General features: G+C 35.9%; 2 protein-coding genes across 3 annotated transcripts in view; one reads left to right on the top strand and one right to left on the bottom strand.

The window, feature by feature from the left end:
- LOC118735860 overlaps positions 1-21406 on the bottom strand; it is a 548047-nt gene that overhangs the window by 425369 nt on the left and 101272 nt on the right. The window lies entirely within an intron of this gene.
- LOC118735863 (protein gurken) lies at positions 848-7474 on the top strand. Of its 2 annotated transcripts, XM_036465845.1 has the most exons (4): positions 849-1671; positions 5617-5922; positions 5992-6525; positions 6591-7474. In XM_036465845.1, exons 1-4 carry the CDS (start codon positions 1590-1592, stop codon positions 6872-6874), a joined length of 1206 nt encoding a protein of 401 aa, XP_036321738.1. In that variant the 5' UTR covers positions 849-1589; the 3' UTR covers positions 6875-7474. The 2 variants fall into 2 exon arrangements, with proteins under 2 accessions (XP_036321737.1, XP_036321738.1); XM_036465844.1 differs by having other exon boundaries at positions 848-1671; positions 5617-6525.

Here is a 21406-nt window from a genome sequence, read left to right on the forward strand (position 1 = left end):
CCAATCTTTTGAACTTTAAAATTTTATCTTTTCCAGAAAGTTGCAATTTTCACCTTACCAGCTTTTAAAAAGTCTAAAAATTTATTGGATGCTGTTTTTTGTAGAAAAAAGGGGGCACTTTTTCTTTTTTTCGCGTTTAATTTATTTTAAGAAGTTTTTCGGCACTTAAGTACCTATTGCACTAAAGCCTTCGACACTTATTTTTTTACCCGATTTTTGTTAACGATTTAGACTTTATTGTGTTTATTGCTTCCATTTTATTGCTGTCACATATATACTTGTTTTGAAATCTTCATTAATGACATTCTTCAGCGGGGCGCCCAGATCTGCTTTACCAACAAGAAGGCTGTCTGTCCACTTTGTCTTTCGCTCACCTCTTGCCTTAACATTTGTAATGCTTTAATCTCACAAAAAATAAATAAACGAAAAAATGCAATAATTTTCATTCACTTTCGTTGCGCTGCCGCTGCCGCTTCGAACTCTCTGCAGTTCGCGGCTCCCAATAGACATTATTCTAAAAACAGTGCGCGCGTACGCTAATAAAATTATTTCAGCATTGCTTTTAGCACACTATACTCCCACGCGTTCGTCGTAAATCAACGACTACGCCCCTTGTTCCCCTTTGCATTATCACACAAATCAGACAATGTCATCACCGCATCTCTGTGAATTCGTACCGAAAAAGAAATGACATTCACCGCAGCAGACGCGGCCGCGGCCACGACCACGTCTAGCGATCTGTGCCATGAACGAATTGGTGGTCCGTCTGCTGTCTGCTGGCTGCTGGCCTGTCGCCATGCTCGCGCCACCCATTCACCACAGTCTCATTTTGTGCGCCCATTGACGAGCAACGGTATTCGACGTACGCGTACGCGTCCCAAGCAATTACTACGCACCGTGTAATTTTGCCTTTTTCCGTGCAATTGATTGACAATTCGCCGGACTCGTGTTTTCGATATTTTCCGAGACAAAAAAAGGACTTGTAATTTGCGGCGCCGAGATGTATTTTGATGAAATGTAAAAATTTTGTGTGAAGGAGACGTTTATCATCCACTTGCGGTTATGTGACTCACAGTTTAAGCTAACGCGTGAATTTACACTCCCCTCTCGCGTCCGCTAATCGCGCAGTGTGTTGTTCCAGTATCTAGTTGTGATCGCCGCGCAGCGCCATCATCAGCGCCAACGTCGCACCGCCTGACATTGGCATAGAACTTTTCGTGTCTCTCGAAAGTGGAGCACAAATTTTCGCACAGTGTACGCGCTGCGCATTTAACAAAGGAGGAGTTGCATTTAATTGAAAAATGTCATTTTATGGACAATATTTGCCACAAAGTTTGCACGTGCTTGCGTCTACTTGGTACTGCAAATACTTCACCTTCAATTAACCTCGCGAATTTTTGGATGATTTTTGGCGCTTCGCCGCCACTTTTCGACATCTGCTGCTGATTTGCTTTTTATTATTTTTCAATTCGATATTGAAAATTCCATTTCGTCTCTCACTCACACTATTCTCTATTATTTTCTTCTCATGCTACGCATATTCACCACACACGCAATCTCTTCGTTGCTGTGGTGAATATCGTGTATGTATGAATAAATTTGGTATAATGCAAATTTCGGAAAATTTGCTGAGAGTAATTTTCATGCTGTCAACAATCGTCGCGGTGACTGGTAGGTATTTACGTGCGTACATACTTACATATGTACATATATAGTATATAGATATATGTACATAAATATAAATATGCACAAAAAAAATTTGCGGGGCTTCCACCAGGACTATAAAATTTATTACATTTTAAGACTTCCGCCAAAATTTTCGAACAAAACTTTAAGATGGAAGTGAGCTGGACCGAATTGAAAATACCTGCAAAAAATCGAGTTTTTTACATAATATACAAAATTATTTTTTAAAAATATTTTTCCAAAAAAATCACCTCAGAGTTAAGCTGCTGTGATTTTTTGAAACAAAGAAAAAAATTCTAAAAATCAATTTTACTAAAAAATTTTTAAATTCTTGGTGGTATTTGCAAATCGGACCAATTCTCGTTAATCTTAATATTTTTTCGAAATATTTTGGCAGAAGTCTTAAAATTAAATAAACTTTACAATATCGATGGCACAACAGTACCGATTTTTTATTTATTTATTTTTTTTTTTTTATATGGAGAGTGAGGTGCCCTAATATAAAGGTATAGTATGTACGTTTATACAGATGCATATACATAACTTCGAGTATGTGCATGGGAGCATTTTCTTTGTTGTCTAGGGAAGTGTGCCGTAGGCGGTAGTGAGAGAATTTAGCTTTGCATCGATTCCATTAGGTACCCGTACCCATTGCAATGGAAATATTAGTTGGAATAATAATGTTATACTAGAATTAAAGAAATAAATTTACTTATTAATGGTTCCTCTTAAAACGACGAATCCCAAATCATTATTGGTAGCACAGTACGTGATATTTTTATATTGAAAATGACTACACAACTTTTCGACACCCAATAAGTCAACGGGATATAGAAGAAAACAGAGAAGCCGGGAAGCAAATGGTTGGTGGTGAATTTAAAAAAAATCCCTTTAAAAAAAAAAAATCCTATACTATTCGGCTTAAATCAGTTAAATTTTATACACAAGTAAAACAGAAGGCATCTTTTCGGAACAAAAGCGTCGTGATTGGTGTCCTCCTCGATATCGCCCGGGCGCATTTAGTCAAGTGTGCTAATCGAGCCAGAAAGTAAAAGCTCTGAGGAAGCAGCTAGTTATGGATAGTACCTCTATCCAGCGTAGGATGAATACTGACCCCCCCCCCCCCCCGTATCTTATAGATTAGTGCTTAAACTTAGTCACAACTTGGTCCGTTTCCTGCCTACTTGCTATTAATCTTGTTAAAACGTAGCTCCCAGTCGATATAAAATGCCTAACACCCAGCTTCCCCGAATCAGTTGAGCTCCGGCTGTGTTTTCTGACAGAATAATGTATTTGGTTGCTATCCTAGACAGGAAACTATGATGAAAGATATCAGTTGGGCCGTGGAGAAAGAGTTGGGCTTCTACAAAGGTAAGCCATACTTAAGCCAATTATCTACTAGGGTGTCATTTTAATCTATTTCCTAGAAAATGTTACATGAGCTAATAAATTGTTCTTTGCGCTAAGAATCGTTGGCTTTTTCTTCATCCTAGCGAGTCATCCAATAACAAACATTGGATCGGTGGGTACCAAGGCTAACTCAGATTGGATCCTTCGTTATAGACATCCTTCCAATGGGTGAAAGGGATAACCGCAAGATAAGTTTTGGGGATTCGCGCAGTGTATTTCTAGTAGTCTTCCAGTGGGTTTCACGACTGGCATTGCGGAGAATTGAGTGGCTTATGAATTGGCTTTACAGAGTATCTTTGAGGTCATCTGTTCAAGTAGAGAGTTCCTGTGACAACCTATGGACTTCTCCTGGACTGGCGGGGTTTTAGTCGAATCAGCTGGTCGAAACCGCGGTTTACCAAGTTGCAAAGTGCTTCTGGTCCGAAGTTAATCGTGGGAAGTCAAAAAAGCTTCTTACTGTGCTAAATTAAGGGTTCTTATAGCCTTGAATAATACATGTAACCACTATTATGTAAATGTAACTGGCTTCTCCCGACACTCACAGAGGGTACTCAAAATCGGCAACTAGGCTTTTTGATGAAAGTTTTGAGTCTAACCATACCAATTCTTCCAACTTAATTGAATCCTATACATTTCTGCTTGGTGTGAGTTTATACTACGACAATTTTCAGGTTTTCTTCCTTGAATTCCTTTACCTTCGAGCAATAAATTAAAGCCCATCAATCCATAAAAGAGATCTTTGAGATTTTTCTGTCTACGTGTCTTCTGTTCTTGGGCAAGCGTTGGCGTATAATCAAAACAAGGTACGCATGGAGAAAGCCTTCGAGAACGGAGGCAGAGTTTAAGGAGCCCCAACAAGGAACCGGATCTGCTAACTTAAGAAAAAATATCCATTCGCCGTTTGTTGTTATGCAAAAGAGATATTTAATTTAAATTTATTTTATTTTTGGGTTCTTGCTCCGTCCCAAAACTTTTATGGCCACATTCATAAAAAATAAAATAGATTTAAAGAGCTTTATGAAGTGAAATTCTTAAACAAATTTATGATTTAGGATGCATTCTTAATTTTTTATGAATATGGCTGGAAGTTAATATAAGGTATTAAGAGAATGGGTAAAGTGTCGAGTCTTCATATCACGCACTTTCTTCAGAGGTGTATCAAATAAAATTTTTCTCGCAAAATATATTTAAACACCTTATATGTAATTATCTTCCATAAAAAACGGAAATCCTTGTTTTACAATTAAAAAAAAAAATCTTAATTCAAAAATGTAATAGTATTAACTACCCAATAAACATTGGGCTTGGTTAACAATTCGAAAATGATTGGAACATTTAGCTTATCTTGTCAATTTAACTGAATTAAGTTTTTTAAATAGGTGACAAACCTCTTCAGAAATATTTTCGACAGTACACTTTCTTAAACGTCTTGAATTTGATACCCACATTGCAATATTTCATTTATTTTATAAAATTTTTCAACCAGCTGTCAACCCTCCTCAAAAATATTTTCGGCAGTAAACTTTCCTAAATCTTCTTATATTGATAACCATATTGCAATATCTAATTTACCCTATCAATTCAAATAAATTAAAATTTTTAAAAAGGTGGCAACGTTCCACTAATTCCAAAATATTTACGTTGTTCCGGCAGTGTATATTGCAACATTTATTTTATCTTAACAACTAACTTAAACTGAATTTTCCAGACAGGTGGCAACACTATTTTTTCTATATTTTAAGTTAGACCTCTAGCAACAGACAATGCAATCAATTCCATTCATTAGTTTTTCTAGTGATGCCCGTGCAAACATACAGACAGACAAACATTCTATAAATGGTTGATTTGGCTTCTGTTGCTCTAATAAAGACCCCCGACATTAATTTTTCTTTAATATCTATAATATACAGACATCGGCCTGTTACAATATTATTATATGTATGGATCTCCATATCAAGTTCTAGTACTCTAGCACAAATAGGTACTTTCAGAGACATCTAGTTTCGAAGTTTCCGTTTGTACATGAAGTACCACGCCTTCTACAATAGCGCCCATTTTTCCCTTCCTTCCTTTCCTTTAGTGTGGAATTGATTTGATATGTATATCTCCATACACAAAGTTCCAGTGCTCAACCAAAAATACTTCCAAAGATGTGCAGTATGAAAAATTCCGTTTGGTAGGTGCCACGCCCCCCTCCCCCTCCTATATTTTAATTTGGGCTAAGTCGCACCGATGTAGAAAGTTTTAAGTAGATCGGTTGGGTTGTTAAAGCGGGAAAGCATAACAAACAAACAAACAAATAATATAAGTAAGGAAGTAAGGTTAAGGATGGACAAATTTCAGCTCCTATTTACAAAAAATAAAAAATAAAAAAATTTAAAAGCAGAAGTTCTTAACTATAGAAAAGTACCAGAATAAGCAATATTAAGTCTTTAGAGCTATGAGAAAATTTATAACGCTCTCGAACGCCTTAAAAGATCCTTTGATTATATAAGTAGTATTTTCCTCCTTTCTTCTCAGATTGTTGTTCGAGCCGATTATTACTGCTCAAGGAACACACACTGCAAATCGTGCAACAACAACAGCGACTGCACAATATCAAAAGCGCTGATTATGATTACAACAATGAGGATTACGATCAACTGCAACAGCAACAACACCACCAACAACAGTTGGAGCAACAGCAGCAGCAACAACAACAAAGGATACCACAATATGTGGAAATAGTGAACAGCGAACTGGAATTTAATAAAAACTATACAGATGAGCACACGCGCTCCAGCGATGACGATAATGAAGAGAAAAGCACTGAAACGCAAATTTTTGGTGAGACAATACAATTGGGAAATTTCGGAAGTGATTCATTTGAAAGCTTGCTTGGTATTTTCGATGCAGCGGCGTTTGAGACAACGACAGCGGCAACAACACCTAGAACGACAACGACAATGGCAACCAGCACGGTGACAGCAGCAACAATGACGACAACAACAGCAAATGTGGAAAGCACAACTACAACAACAGCAGAAACAGCAGAAACAGCTTCGACAGAAACAACCACGATAGTACGTACAACAGCTGAAGAAAGCACGACTTTGATGGCTGAAGAAGGTACCAGTACCCATAGCGATAGTACTTCCACAATCATTGTAAGTGTTGAGACGGTTATGGAGCCCAGCAGCACTATGCCAACAACAGCAACTGCTGCCACCACTGCTGCATCCTCGCTCGCCGATGGCGTGGAGAGCGTCATGAACGAATTGAAGTCGGTGCGCGATCTACTCTCTCTACCTTGTAGCGGTCAATTTCTTACGGAATTCTGTCTAAATCGTGGTCGCTGTTTTCGCTATCCCATCGGCAATGATACGATACATTCGTGCATATGCGCCGATGGCTATATCGGTGAGCGTTGCGAATCGAAGAGCATGAATGGTGAGTAAATCAAATTGCATTATGGAAAGCGTGAAGGCTTTCACCATCCACTTTTCTCGTCGTAGGATCCTTCGTGCCGTCCATTGCAGGCGCCAGAAAACAAAAGATTCTAATGGCGCGTATTGTCTTCTCATTCCCCATGTTGGTGGCGCTCTCTGTCATATACATTATGATTGGTGCGGCGGTTGTATTCAAGCGTCCCGCTACACCACCGCCAACGGCCTATATCTCAGCCAAGGAACGATTCGAGCTGTTGTTGCCCGATGACGATGCTGGCGAGTTTATAATGATGAATTCCTATCCAATTGCTGCTGGCGCAGCAGCAACTTACTCAGCTTATGCGGACTAGTGCAATCTGTTTGCAGACAAATGCAAAATTCAAATGTTTTTGGAGAAAAAGTACTTAATTTTAGTGTAGATATTTCTATTACCACTTTTGAATGCAAAACACTCGTAGAAGTGTAACTTGTAGTTTCAAGCACTGAAGTGCTTCCATTTTTGGCCAAGAGCGAGTTATCTTGAGCCGCCGCGCGTAGCTATGTTTAACACAACGCTTGCTTTACCTTCGCATTATTTACACAAACACACACTTCGTTTAGTGTAAATAGATACGTAGTTTGTGTGCTATTAGAAAAATATTCTTAGTCGCAATTAATATATATGTAGTAATTTAATTTATTAACGCTTCAGCTTTCCACACGTGTGAAAGTAATTTGTTTTTTCTTCTTTTTTTTTCCTTCCACATGCATTACTTTGGTGAGCTTTAAAGCTTACCCCACTTATGCTAATGCTTTTTATTAGCTTTAGTTTGATGTACATATGTAGTTTTGGGGAAAGCGCGCATTCCCAATTTAATTTATTTTGCCAAATTTGGTTAAAACTACTTTTTGTTGGTTTTCTATGCGTAGATTTTTGTTTCTTTTGCTGAAGCTTCAGTCGGTAGTTAGACTCGTAGTATTTTTTTTTTTTTTTAATATTTAATATATATCTATTTATATATGTAATCTAATCACTACTTTTTCGTATTTTTTACTGCACTTTGCAGTTATATTAATTTATTACTGCTTCATTTGCATTCGAAATGCGTACGTAATCTGTTGTACAAATGTATGTACTTGTTTTACGAAATAAAAAGATAATAAAAATTTAATTTATAACAATATAATGCTTTTTAATCGGATTGTTAAACTACACGCATCGGCAAAGTTACAAGCGCGCTACATATGACAAGTTTTAACAATTTTTTTTTTTTTTACAATTTATTGTTTTGATTTTTAATTTTAGTTATTTTCCTTATAAAATCAAACCAAAAACCGCGTAAACTAATTTTAAAACCTTGTGCAGTATTTCGCAATATTCAACAAATTTCGTAAAAATTTTAAGCTTTTTAATTTGATTACTTATAGATGTTTTGAGGGCCATTCAATTTTAGCATAATAAAATGCAAATTTGAAAGAGCTAGGATTTACCGTTCATTTTTGGCATTGTGTTTCTTGCCGACGGTGTTGTACATTTTTTTTTCAATATAAAAAATTTTGGAAAATTTTTTTACATATTCACACTTGTTGTCAACTAATTAATGTAAATAACATTTTGACCAGCTTTGGCTATATTTCTTTTGTTTATTTAATGTTAACATTACATAATCAGCACCACCTAAATTCAAATTTCAAACTTCTTGCAAAAATTATACAAATTCAACAAACTTTAACAATTACACCCAAACTTTAAACTTTTTATTAAAAATTAGTAGGTTAAAGTGCAAATTTTAAAATCCTAGAAAATCGCGTTGATTTTTAATCTTTTTTTTCTGACGGTCCTAGGCATTGTCTTCCATATAAAAGTAATTGTCGAGCATGCTTTATATCAGTGATTCCCAAAGTGGTCCACGGGAGACTCGACGGCGGTCTACGATGGTGTGAAAAAAATATGGCGGTGCACGAGTTGTAAATGGGGGTCCACGAAAATGTATCTGGTTTCGATAGTAAAAAAACCAAACTATTGGCTGGTTTTACATATCAGACATATTAGATAATACCAAAAAAAAAAAAAATAAGGGAGGGTATTTCGGGCGAAAAAGGATCGTATTGAGACCTTAAAAAGCTTTAACTTTCTTATTTTCAGATTTCTTGGCAAATAATTTTTAGAAGCTACTGTTCTTGTGCCACTCTGATAGATAGCACTAAAAAATTACTTTTCAAATTTTTTGCTTTTATTTGATTAGCCGGCTTGAAACACATTTTTTAGTTAAGTTTAGTTTTAGTGTTGCCACGGTCAAATGTTTTCTCGTACCAAAACCAACCAAAGCCTACCAACAGTGTTTTGGCAGTTTTTAACAATTCCAATTTTGGCAGTTTTTAACAATTCCTTGATAACTATGAAAGTATCATATTTTTTATTGCATTCAAAATTTAAATTATGTAATGTAAATCAAAAGTTCATTTTTTAATAAATTTAAGTAAATTTTTAAATTAATTCTCAGCATTTTTAACAATATTTGCCCTATTCACAAACTCACTAAGACCATTGATTTTAACGAATATTTAATTTAATATTGTTATGTCAGAATACAAATTTTTTCTTGCCAATTACTGAAATATATTTACATGTCAGCCAATAGGTCTAGCTCTAGCTAGCGCTATAACTAACTATTAAGGTTTATAGATTTTTATAGATAGGTGAAATGCCTGTAATGACACATAGTGCATCCGTTGGACAGCTCCTGTTATGGTCACGCAGATCGGTTTGTGCAGCTTGCACAAGGTAGCAGCCGCGTTTACTTGCCTAACTTGTGGCCAGAAGGCCAGAGCCGTGTTTGTAATAACGGGTTTTACTGCCGTTTTGAAATATCAATACGCTAGTTGGGGTTATATTCCCCAAGTCTTACCACGAAGTCTCTAACCGACCTAAAAAGCTCTGGTAGCCTTGTTGGTAACATTCGAGATGTGTGAGTTCTAATTGATCCTTTTGTCCAGACTTACCCCTAAATAATTCGCCTCTTCTGAGAACTCGATTTCTAGCCCTGCCAAGATGGGTCTAGTCAAGTTGACTTTTTTCTTCTTTTGATAAATGGAGCAATGGTGGCCTTCAGTGGGTTTATTGGCAAGCCATCTTCAGCACACCAGTCTTCAGTACATATAAATACATATGTACTGATTAGGAATGTTAATCCCCGGATCCCCGGGATCCCGGCCTTTTTAAGGTCCCAAAAATACCGGGATTCGTGGCAAATAATCCCGGGATTGTAACTTGCACTGGCGGCAATAATTGAAACTCCTTCTCTTGACCAGTATTGGATAGATTTTTTCTTTTATTTTATAATTTATATTTTTTTTTAAGTATAGGTCATTGCACGTACAACACCGCGCGGTAGTAAATTTTAAACACAAATTTCAATATTTACGCGAAACCATGGGCAAATATATAGTAAAATTGCGTTTTTAGTTTTTCACTCTGATGTCAGTAATTCAAAAATGATTTCAAAAATTTAGAGAAATAAGCTTAGATAAGAAGTATGGGTATGAAATTAAAGAGGAAATCCTGTAGAATCTAAACAGATTCGAGTTTTTGGTACCAGAAGGACTGGTAAGTATTGAAAATATCCTTTTAAAATTGTAACCTTGGAATTTCGCAATATTTTTGTTTTTGTTAAGGACTTATATAAACTCGATAACATCCTCGAATTCCGTCCTTCTAACTTTATCAGCTTAAAAAAACTACCTGTTCGTCCTCGTGAATCCAAAAAAATTTTATTTTTTTTTTTGTTTAATCTAAAGAAATCTTCTCTTGTATTTGGTACACATATTTTTATTCTACATTGCATTGAATTTTTGGAATTAATCATATGTTTGAAATTACAAAGTCCTTTAAAATAAATCCTGACGTCAGAGAGAAAAAATAAAAACGCCACTTTAAATAAAAAAGTAGGTTTCAAATCCATTTATTTATTATTTATTTTATGGTAGGAGAGCTTCTCAAACAATATAGAAGCAATTTTTTCGATTTAAGTTGTTGAAAAGTAATGAATACATTTTGAAGTCGAATTCTGATGATAATCGAATTCTGAAATATACCGTTCTTCAACCAAATTCTGAGATAGAGTGTTTTTCAATAAAATCCTGAAATATTGAGGGGGGTTTTTTAAACATTTTTTGAGATAGAGCATTTCCGAAATGGCTGCCGACCAGCAGTCGATATATGGATGTTCTTATTCTATACTGGCAATATTAAGGGTATACGATTGTGCTTACGAATCTGGTACATTAACATGTTTGCGGTCGCCATTAAACGAATGCACTATTGAAATATTCGCGTAAACACGGTTGCTAAAATGTTTGGAGACACATGTTTTCTATTTTTCGCAAATAATTATTATTGTCGCGGAAATCTAATTAAAAAGCTGGAATTTTTCGTTGATTTTTTTCTTTTAATATTGAACAAAGTTTGATATAGTTATATTTATACGTTTTTTTTTTTTTGCTAAAGAATAAGCTATATTTAAAAAAATAACTGAAATTAAATAACAAAAAACAAATATTGTCGTGCGCTATTATTTTGACACGGGGTGTAAGTCAGTTTTTATAACTTATAAATGGTTTTTATTAATTTTCGATTTGACCGATTAATCGGTTAATTGATTAATCGAAAGCATTCGATTAATAATTGCAATTAATCGTAAGAAAGATTATTAAATTTTTTTTGCCATCACTAGCCCTATACTATTCAAAATTTAAATTTTTTTTTATTTAAAATTGCAATTGTGAGCTGTGCGACTGATTTTAAATACATAATAAAATGGAAATAATTAACGGGCGGTGCCTTGTGTTTGCCAAGAGCAAGGACAACAAACTTGTGCGTTATTTTAAACCTCCGAATTGTCAACTGAAGCGACAACGGTGTGCGCATTGCTGCCTTGTAGTGCGTGCAACTTTATTTGTTGCCCATCGCAGCCGAGTATTTCTAAGCGGACGCGTTTCTTCCCAGATGCAGTATTTAACCTCTGAAGTTGGCAGGACAACTTTTTCCCAAAGCAAAAATTCCTATCGGATAATTTGCCGTAGAAGTTAGAAGGGCACCTTCTGAAATTCTGAAAACCAATTAAGGAAAACAACTAAACCCAAAATGAAGAAAATGAAGAACTAAATTCCGAAAGCGAAAATAATTTTGAAAGCGAAAAAATTTAAGCGAGATCAAACAAATTTGTAAAGACTTCTTCTGCCAAGTGGCAGCCCTGGGTTGAAGATATAAGAAATGAAGTAACCGCAAAAATTAACGAAGGTGATCATGAAAATGCGCATGCTGACGTAAAAATAGCGGAAAAATTACTAAGCGAATGCAAGCAGATTCCCATGTGGACCGCAATTTTTAGTAATAAATTTGATGTTGACAACACTCGGCCAGGCTACAGTGCACCTGTGGAAAGAAAGTGAGTTCAGGAATATTAAGCATGGAGTACTTGGAAAACAGGGCGAAACCACTCGAGTGGACGTGACAATTGAAAAACTTATAGACTATTACGATGGACGTGTTAAATTTTTATCGGACGAAAAAGAAAATTTTGGCGAAAAATGCGGCAAAAGCATGGAAACCCCAGAGCAATCATTCATAAAAGATACTAGGCACGAAAAAATTTCGAATGATTATGAACGCAATAAAAATTTTGCGATAGAAAATTACGATGAAGAGGCTATGGACACGAGTGAGAATTTAAGTGAACCGATTTTTACAAAAGATATAAAAAAATGGAGGAAAATAGTGTATTGACAAAACCTATAGTAAATGATAATCTTATTGAATCTCACGACTCTCCTGTGTGTAAAGCTAACTTTCGATCTCCGTTAAAAGATTTTAATTGTAATTATTTAAATTTATCTAACTCTAGTTTCCAATTTATAATTTGCCAACGCCAAATACATGCCGCTGATAATTGCTCCGTGCTTTACGGTGAACGGTGGAAAACGGAGAGAGGAGAATTTGTTTAAAATGTTCAAAAAGCGCAAATGTGAATTATAAAGTATCACTAAATGAAATTGAGAGCCACAAAGGGCTGGCGCTCCTTGAAATGCAAAAAACGAATCAACAAAGAAAAAGCCTTTACTTGGTAGAAAATCCAAGTAAAATCGCAGATGCGCTGGCATTCAACTCGGATGCAGCAAATGTTTCGATTATTAAAAACGGTTCAGCAATGCAACATGAATTTGTGAAAAGTAACAAAAAGCTATATTATTTTAAATATACGGGTGGACTAGACAGTTTAATTCAAGATATGTTAGCAGCAGCTACAGACTATACTATTGTAAGGAGTTTAGTTGCAGAAAACAGCCAAAGTCACCTTTTCAAACTGATCAACACAACATCGTTACAAAAGGAATTTCTGCCCAAAGCTACAAACTATGAGGCGAAATTCTTTTACTATACTCTGACAATAAAACGGAGGCCAAAGAAAGCTGCCCAACTATTATTAACTGTGCAACTGCAGTCAATTCCTTGCAAGAATATTTATTTAAAGAGTGTTCGTCATCTAAAAAATACGATAAAATGTACGAAAAACTGCCCAAAACAAGAAGAAGAACACCCATCATACATAGCCCAAATACACAAATTATTTAATAAAAAGATATTTCAAACTATACGTCAGCCCAATGGCAGTGGCAGTGACATTTTTAAAATCAGCTGTACTGATACTGCGTTGTCATTTTTGTTGTTGTCTTTTAGGCTTCAATGACATCAGCAGAAGTTGGCTGCGTTTCATTTATGTCAAATTCAACATGCGAAGTTTTCTGCGATGAAGGCAGTGGCAGTGAATTTAGAATTTAGGCTAAACTCTTGATTCAATAATACAAGTTTCGATAAACTGACAGTTGTCTCCCTCGCTCCGCTCCCTTAGCATCGGCACAGTGTTGCTTCTTTGCAAATTTACTTGGAAAAAGTGTGGCTTTAGTGTGAGCTTTTGTGCAATATGTTTATTTGTATATACATATGAAGCACATTTAAATGAGGAAAACATAAATTGTTTTTAAATTGGATGTTTACATAAAAGTCGCAGTAGTTGTATATTAATTTTGAGCCCTTTTGCAGTTTTTATACAGCTAAATAGCATAAAAATTACATAATTCACGTAGATATTGTTATATTCCGTTTAACATTTCGTTTAAAATGCCAGATTTCCTGCAAATACATTGGAATTTACAAAAGGAATTTCACTACTAATTGCCTACTTTGCGTACTTTTCTACTACCATTATCGCAACCAGTGATTGCATTCTTGCCCTTTCTCTGTCCTTCTTAAATGCAACCTTTCGTAAGGGAGTGTCAAACCGCGGCTGTCAATAATTATCTAACCTTGTACTATTGAATCATGGGCTAAACTGAGCAGTACTGCTATATTGTGAGTCGCTTCATTGGACACCACACTTTCTAAAAAAAAAACAACTGATTTCGATCAATTGCCGCTGCCACTGCCCCTGCGTTATTGCACTGTGGGCCTATTACCCTCTTTTTATTGACCAACTCCTCAGATTTCACACTTTGCTGACTAAATCAAACTGCCATTCAAAATGCAGTCGCAAACGCAGGGGAAGTCCACTTTTCGGTTCAGGGTTTTACGACACCAGTTCTCAAGCCAATCAAATAGGATTTAATCGGGATTAGGTCAGTAAAACGGTCGACTAATTTGCCTCAATGTTATGTTCCGCTTCTCGCCATTTGACGAAAGTTTAGAGTTCGGTATTTATTCAGATTACTGCAATCCATATTTCACAGATGAAGGGAGAGATTTCTAAGTTCATACAAGCCAACTGAACGAAGCACAAAGGGAGCCCAGCTTTTATAATTTTGTGGTGTTTAAAACAACTGTCAGTAAATTAATGTTCGAGAGACCGGTAAGCTTCCAACATGTTGCTACCACCAACAATCAATTATTATGTATATCCATAAGTATGTTTCCATCAGAGAGAGAGAGAGAGAGAGGGGGAGATAATATAAGTCGGCGAGGAAAACTTTGCAGAAATTGCAAAACTTACTCACTCACGCACCCACCTATCAACACATGCAGCGGCACCGAGCACGTGAGTTTTTTCCGAACAGCTGGTTAGTCGGTCGCCGCGCTGCCTGACGCTACTCGTGCTGCCGGCATAAAAAGCATGTTCTGCCTACTAACATATGCACTGTAATGGGCTGAGGATGATGTGGGAATGAGCGACGACAATTGCGTTTGTAAAAGCGTTTTGCTTTCTTACGCTTTGTAACGAACAACGACCCCTAGAAAGGTGCAAATGCGTTTAGGGGAGTGGAGAAGTGTGTTTGAAAAGCCGAGAGATTTCTTAAATCAGAATGCAATCGTAGAGAGAAAAAGCAAGACGGTGGTACTATTTTATTTTATTTTTTGTTGATAAGAGACACACATTATGCTGCGGAGAGACGTGTGAGTTTGTGCAACAACAAAATTAGTTTAGTCGCTTTCATAGAGTTTTCACATGAGATGGTGTTTGTATGTTGGAATGTCCAAGAAGAAGGAGAACAGTGCATTAGAAATATTCTTTCGAAATAAAAAAAAAGCAGAAAGTATTGAAATTTAATAGCAAATCACAAAATTCGATTTGTGTGCTTTAATTGGATCTCGTCCTCAAAAACTAATTCCAATGAAAAAGGAGAAGAGCCTTCGGACGTTTAAATGACAATGATTTGAGAGTAGCACGAGGTGTAAAAAAAGTCTCTTGTATGAGCTTTTGAAAGCGCACCTATATATAGAAATCGTGTCAGGTGATTTAATGCATCCCACCATCATGTGCTCGCCAATCCAAGACGGGGAGGCCTTTTTCTTACGCCGAATTTGCAGTCCACGCTTCCATGTTTTGTATCGTTATCGTTTCGCAATAGCTAGCCGTTAGCTTTATCTCTAATCGTCTGCTTTTAGCATGAATTAGAACTCAACTCCTAGACGTGGTTATCGACCTTTTATATTTTTGCCAAAGAACCAGCAATGCATACGGAGTTCGGCCGGGGTTTTCACAACCCTACCTGGCCTAAATCAGTCTGACAACTATTTGTGTTCAAAACTCAATTGTTGAGGCCGAATTTTAAGCCCTTTGTTTATATCGATGGCTGAGTGGATGATAGACCTTTCTAGGCAGCCGGTTCTCAGAAACTTTTCAAAAACGATCTACTTCATAATTTGAATGACAAACGCCTCGAAATTTGGCTGAGAAACGTCATATCTCACAATATGGGATAGGGCGTTTTCTAATCGACAGACGATCTTTCACTCAACCGTCGATATCTCAATATCGGTATTTACGGTCAATCTTTTTTTGTGTCCCTGGCCTGCGGTAAAGATGAGCTTAGGCCTCATCCTTTTTGAGGCAAACTTACTTTAGCAGCCGCTTGCGAAATTCTCGTAGTTTATCGCGTTGTTGCATATCTACTCTTCCCGGTGCAATTATGGCACCTTTTGCTCCACTTCCTCACGAAGCTTTTCATTAAATCCCTCTTAAGAACTACACAAAAACCATTGATGATGCGTCTGTTATTACTTAATGGAGATTTTTTTTGTTTTATTAAAAAAAAAATTAAAATCCCAATTTTCTTCACTGTCTGAACACTGTGCAGCATTGTCACGTGGGTGTTAAAAATTTAGATGATTATTAACAGTATTTAAGGCCACATAAACCACAAGTGTTCTGCTGGTTATAACATGCAATGGAAAAACAGGAGAGAGAAAGAGAGCGAGCGAAGAGTATGAGCGCCGTTCAGACAAGTGGATACTAAATATAGTCACATTGTAATAAAAGTATATTTTTGGAAACAAACACCAACACTAACAAGAGGAAGCAACCCTCATAAAGCCGTTAATCCCAAGCACCCTTAGAGAAATAGAGAGAGAAAGAGAGCGTCAGAAATTTACTTAGAGAGCAAAATACTAATCTTAAAATTAGTGGTGTAAAAAATAGCATTTTAGAGAGTATGAGAGTTGGAAACATGAGAAGCTCATATAGCAGGTGTTGCTGACAAACATTTACAGGCATATTTGTGTTATATTACAAACCACCTTGCCGCCACCTCCCTGTGGCACAAATATGGCGCTGTAACTAGCTGGAAGGCACCAAAGGCAAGCAGCAGCAGCAACATTAACGGCCTCGGCATTGGAAAATTGTTGCCAAGCGCTAGAAGCCAGCAAACAGCTGTTATAAAGTGCCATTAGCCGGTGTAAATGGGAATATGGATGAGCGAGAAGAAGGTGCACACAGAGGTGGTCGCGCGGAAATTAAGTTCGCGACGGCAGTGACGGGAAGTAAAACTCACTTATGAACATGCATACATATGTACATGTATACATATGTAGGTGGGAAGGAAGGTTGCATTCTAGTGCGCTGATTGCCACATTCGTGCCGAGCACGTGATTTTCGTAGCCAGCCGGTGCTTTGCGGGCAATGGCAAATGGGTTGAGTGAGGCGCTGGAATGCCGGCTTTCAGTAGGTAGAGAAAAATAGTGATTGCAAAAATGTATAGAGTTAGAGGCGTAGCAAATGTTTTTGTATATTTTATGGGAAATTGGAAAGAAAGTGAAAATGATTTTGGAAATGCGAATGCGTTTGTGCATATGTATGTGTATGTTTAAATTTATGGACATCATAATGTTTGTGCACATACATATGTATGTGTGTGCCACATGTACATATATTGCAAAGGGTTACTGTGCAGTCGGTTGACTGATTTTAACTTAATGGGGGTGGCTAGCCAAATGATTAATATGTGGTATGATGGTCTGTGATTGGGCTCGTGACTATGAATGGTGATATATGTATGTAAATTTGCACTTTTCTGCCAGTGGCAAAGATATGTACTCATGTTTGAAAGTACATATGTAGGTATGTATGTACATATATTGGTGTAATTTAAGTCCTTCATGTTTTCGCTCGATTTTTGGGACTGACTAAAAAATTATATGCACACATGTATAGTGATCGGTAAATTTTAGCTGATATGAATTTTAATTACCATAGACCAACTACTTAGTACGCAATCAAAGCAAAAGTTGGTGTAATAAATGAATTTGTAATTTGTAAATAATTTTTAACTCTCAGATGATGTAATTAATATTTGAAATGCCATCATTGTGAAGCCCTGGTTGAGAAAATGTTTAAGTGTAGGAAGGAAAATAATCGTTGTTTAATATGTGTCTATTATTAAAAAAAAAATATGTGTATATATATATAGATACATACATACATATGTATGTGTGTATACATATACGGGGATCCCTATAGAATAGGGCTGCCAGACGTCCTGGTTTTCCAGGATATGTCCTGATTTAGACAAATTGTCCTGGTGTCTTGGTCCACACTTCAATTGTCCTAATTTTTAACAGACTTTTGCTATGAAAAAAAGGTTGAGCTTTCTGTCATTAGTAGTCGAAAGTCGAAACGCATTTTTTTTAACCTTCTTATCTGTTTAGTTTATTTGGTTAAAATCTAAATTTTTTATTTTCAAATGCCAAAAGAGTGCAGGTGCATGGCTGGCTGGTCATAGATACTACCCAGTAGATAATTTTAGGAAGTAAAATCGCTTTCCAAAGACCTTTCTGAAAGTCATTCCTTGGCACAAATTGAAGAGCTTCGGCCGCGCTTAGAGATTTCAAACCCTTACTACGCAGAATTCTCCTTTCTATGTTGCTGAAAAAGAGGAGCTGAACTCCTACTGCGTAGGCGGCCTCCGTCCGCGCTTAGGGATTGTAACCCTTCAAAAGTAAAATCCTCCTTTTGTATTGCCGGAGAAGCGAACAGAACCCCTCTACTTTTGTCAAAGGTATATAACATTTCTTGTGCATATAACTTCGACACAGTATTTTGCACAAAACTCTTTTTATTTACATAATTGTGAAACTAAAAAATAAAAATAATATTCATATTCTTCCTCTTCAACAGGTTTAATACTACAGGGATTGTATAATTTCCCTGCCATTTTTAAAAAGGTGGTTAATCGATCCGCATCACAATTTTTGCAATTGCGGTTAAACATTAATTTAGCTAAATAGGTCTTTAGAATGGACGGAATGGTTGATACGAAAGTGAATATACTGCATACCCCTCATCTCTTGGGCAATCACATGCCTATAAAGATAAATAGAAAGCATATGCAAATAATTAAAAGAATTACATGCAAAAATATTTCATAATGAACATACTTTCCAAAAATCGGACACAACTATGGTATCGGGCAAAATCCAGTCCTTTATGATTTTCAGCAAAGTTTCCTTTCTTCTCCACAGGGACCAAAAAGCATCGATTGGTCTCCATCTCTACTCCACCAAAGACCCATTGTCCATCCACACGATGGCCACGGTGGTATTTTCGTCGCCCCAACTTACTCTCATCTATTTCGACTACTTTTCCCGGACCTCCAATTTTGTTTTTGAAGTGAAACTTCTTTAGCGGCGGTTGGTTGGTTGGTTGGTTGGTTGGTTGGTTGGGAGTAAATTGGCAAATTCAATTTCTTGTGTATATGCAACGGAAATGATGCAACAGAAATGATGCAACGGAAATGGTGCAACGGAAATGGTTGGGGCTGAAACAAGTGCTTCTTATGTGTATGGATATGGTATCTATAAATTTAACAAAAATTTCCTAACAAAAGTTTTAAGAATAACACTTAGAAAAAGACCAATACAAGAATGAAAGTAAAGGTGACTACGTACATAAATGAAGAAAAGGATAAAGGCAAAGGTAAAAATAACAACAAAAACAAAGATGCGTAAAGATAAAGGCAAAAATGAAGACCAAGGTAAATCTAAACACTTTACTTATACATATATATAAGAACAAATGTGAAAGGGAATATGTAGCTGAAAAAAAATGATGAACGTAAAAGCAAAGACAAAGAGGAGGATGAGGATACCGATAAAAGCAAAGATGAAGATAGGGGAAGAAAGATTAAAATAGAGGTAATTAAAGAGGAAAGGATATAGAGAGAGACACAGAGACTCAATCTGGGAACTATTTTTGGATTTTTGAAATTTTCGGGATTCTCGAGACCTACTGATAAAATAATCGATATTTTTATCGGTTTTGTTATCGATTCTTATCGATTTGTTATCGATATTTACCGATTTTGTTATCGATATTCATCGATTTTGTTATCAATAATTATCGATTTTGTTATCGATATTTATCGATTTTGTGATCGATATTTATCGATTTTGTTATCGATATTTTCGATTTTGTTATCGATATTTATCGATTTTGTTATCGATATTTATCGATTTTGTTATCGATATTTTCGATTTTGTTATCGATATTTATCGATTTTGTTATCGATATTTTTATCGATTTTGTTATCGATATTTTTATCGATTTTCTAATCGATTTAGCTACCAATAGTATTATCGATGTTGCTATTGAAATTTTTATCGAATTTGTCATCGATTTTGGTATCGGTATTTTGATGGACGTTATAATCGATTTTGTTATCGATAGAGTATAATGGGAAAAAATGAAGATGATGGAAAAACAGAATAACATGAATGTTGTTTGCTACTTATGTGCATTTATTTATTTTTCAAAGTTCGTTCTACTATATAACAACAGAAACCACATAAATAACGGTTTCAAAGGTTGCACAAAATTCACAAAAATCAATCAAACTTAAAAGAAAATTCACCAACATTTCGAATTTTTTATTTAGAATCTTTATAAGATTTTAGGGTATGCAAGTTTCAAGTCGCTAAAAGCAGAGAACGTTTATAAATTTATAAACATTCTCTGCTCTGTTATTATGAACAAACAACATGAAAAAAGCTTATTTAATTTGGAAACCAAATAAAAAAATAAAATCCCGCGTTATTGAGCAAATTGCACAAAAATTTAAAAAAAAATCCCCAAAGGAAAATAATAATAATCGTGAGCATCCTACCTCATTAGCACTAAACTACGTTTACATTTTATGTCACACTGTGTTAATAGTTGCTAGCAGTGCTCAGGGAGATGACGCATGCACATAATTGCGGTTTCGCTATTAGCCGAAAAGCATTTCCGCATACTACGTCAACACTTTCTGGCGACATCTAGCAGTCAACATTGTTATTCTTATCCATTGCAACCGCCAGCTAATAATCAAAACTTAATGCAAAAATATGCCTGAAGAGGTAAACCGCGTTATCGTGTTAAACATTGAATTGTCGCCCTCACCGATAGGCGGTAAAATAACTAAAAATTTTACTAAAATTCTAAAAATACCGGCAATTTTAATTACAGGTATTTTCTAAAAATTGAGAAAATTAAAAGTAAAATTTAAAAACAATATTGTCAGCTAGTTAACGTTGCCTTCGCCTGGAATTTGAGACATATTTATAAACACACATCGATGTATGGACCGTAAAAAAGGTCAATTTGTCCAAACGATTTTGAGCACCTCCTAGAAGAGGATTCGTATAAATGGGTATAAGTATAAATATTATTTTCGGGACCCTGTAAAAATGCTAAATCGGTTGTACTTATCTGATGCCCGATTTAATAAATTATATGCCATTGTTAAGGTATTAAACAATTTATACCAACTGTAGAAATCGGACATAAAACTAAGTTAAAAAAAAAAAAAAAAAACCGAATTATCTCTTTTTACAATGTGCCGGAAAAAAATTTTTACACTCCTGAAATATTCTCATATTTTGTTTTATTTACTGCTTTTTATACCCGTGCGCAAGGGTATTATAACTTTGCTCACATAACGATTGCTTATAATAGCTAAAATGAATCAATCCAGATATAGACAGATGTATACATAAATGATCAAAATGATAAACGAAATCGATTAAGCGGTGACTGTCTGTCCGTCCGTCTGTGTACACGATAATTCGAGTTAAAATTGGGATATCTTAACGAAATTTGGTG

This window comes from Rhagoletis pomonella, unplaced genomic scaffold (genome assembly GCF_013731165.1).
Source record: "Rhagoletis pomonella isolate Grant_MI unplaced genomic scaffold, Rhpom_1.0 Rhpom_scaffold_00003, whole genome shotgun sequence".
Taxonomy (NCBI): domain Eukaryota; kingdom Metazoa; phylum Arthropoda; class Insecta; order Diptera; family Tephritidae; genus Rhagoletis; species Rhagoletis pomonella.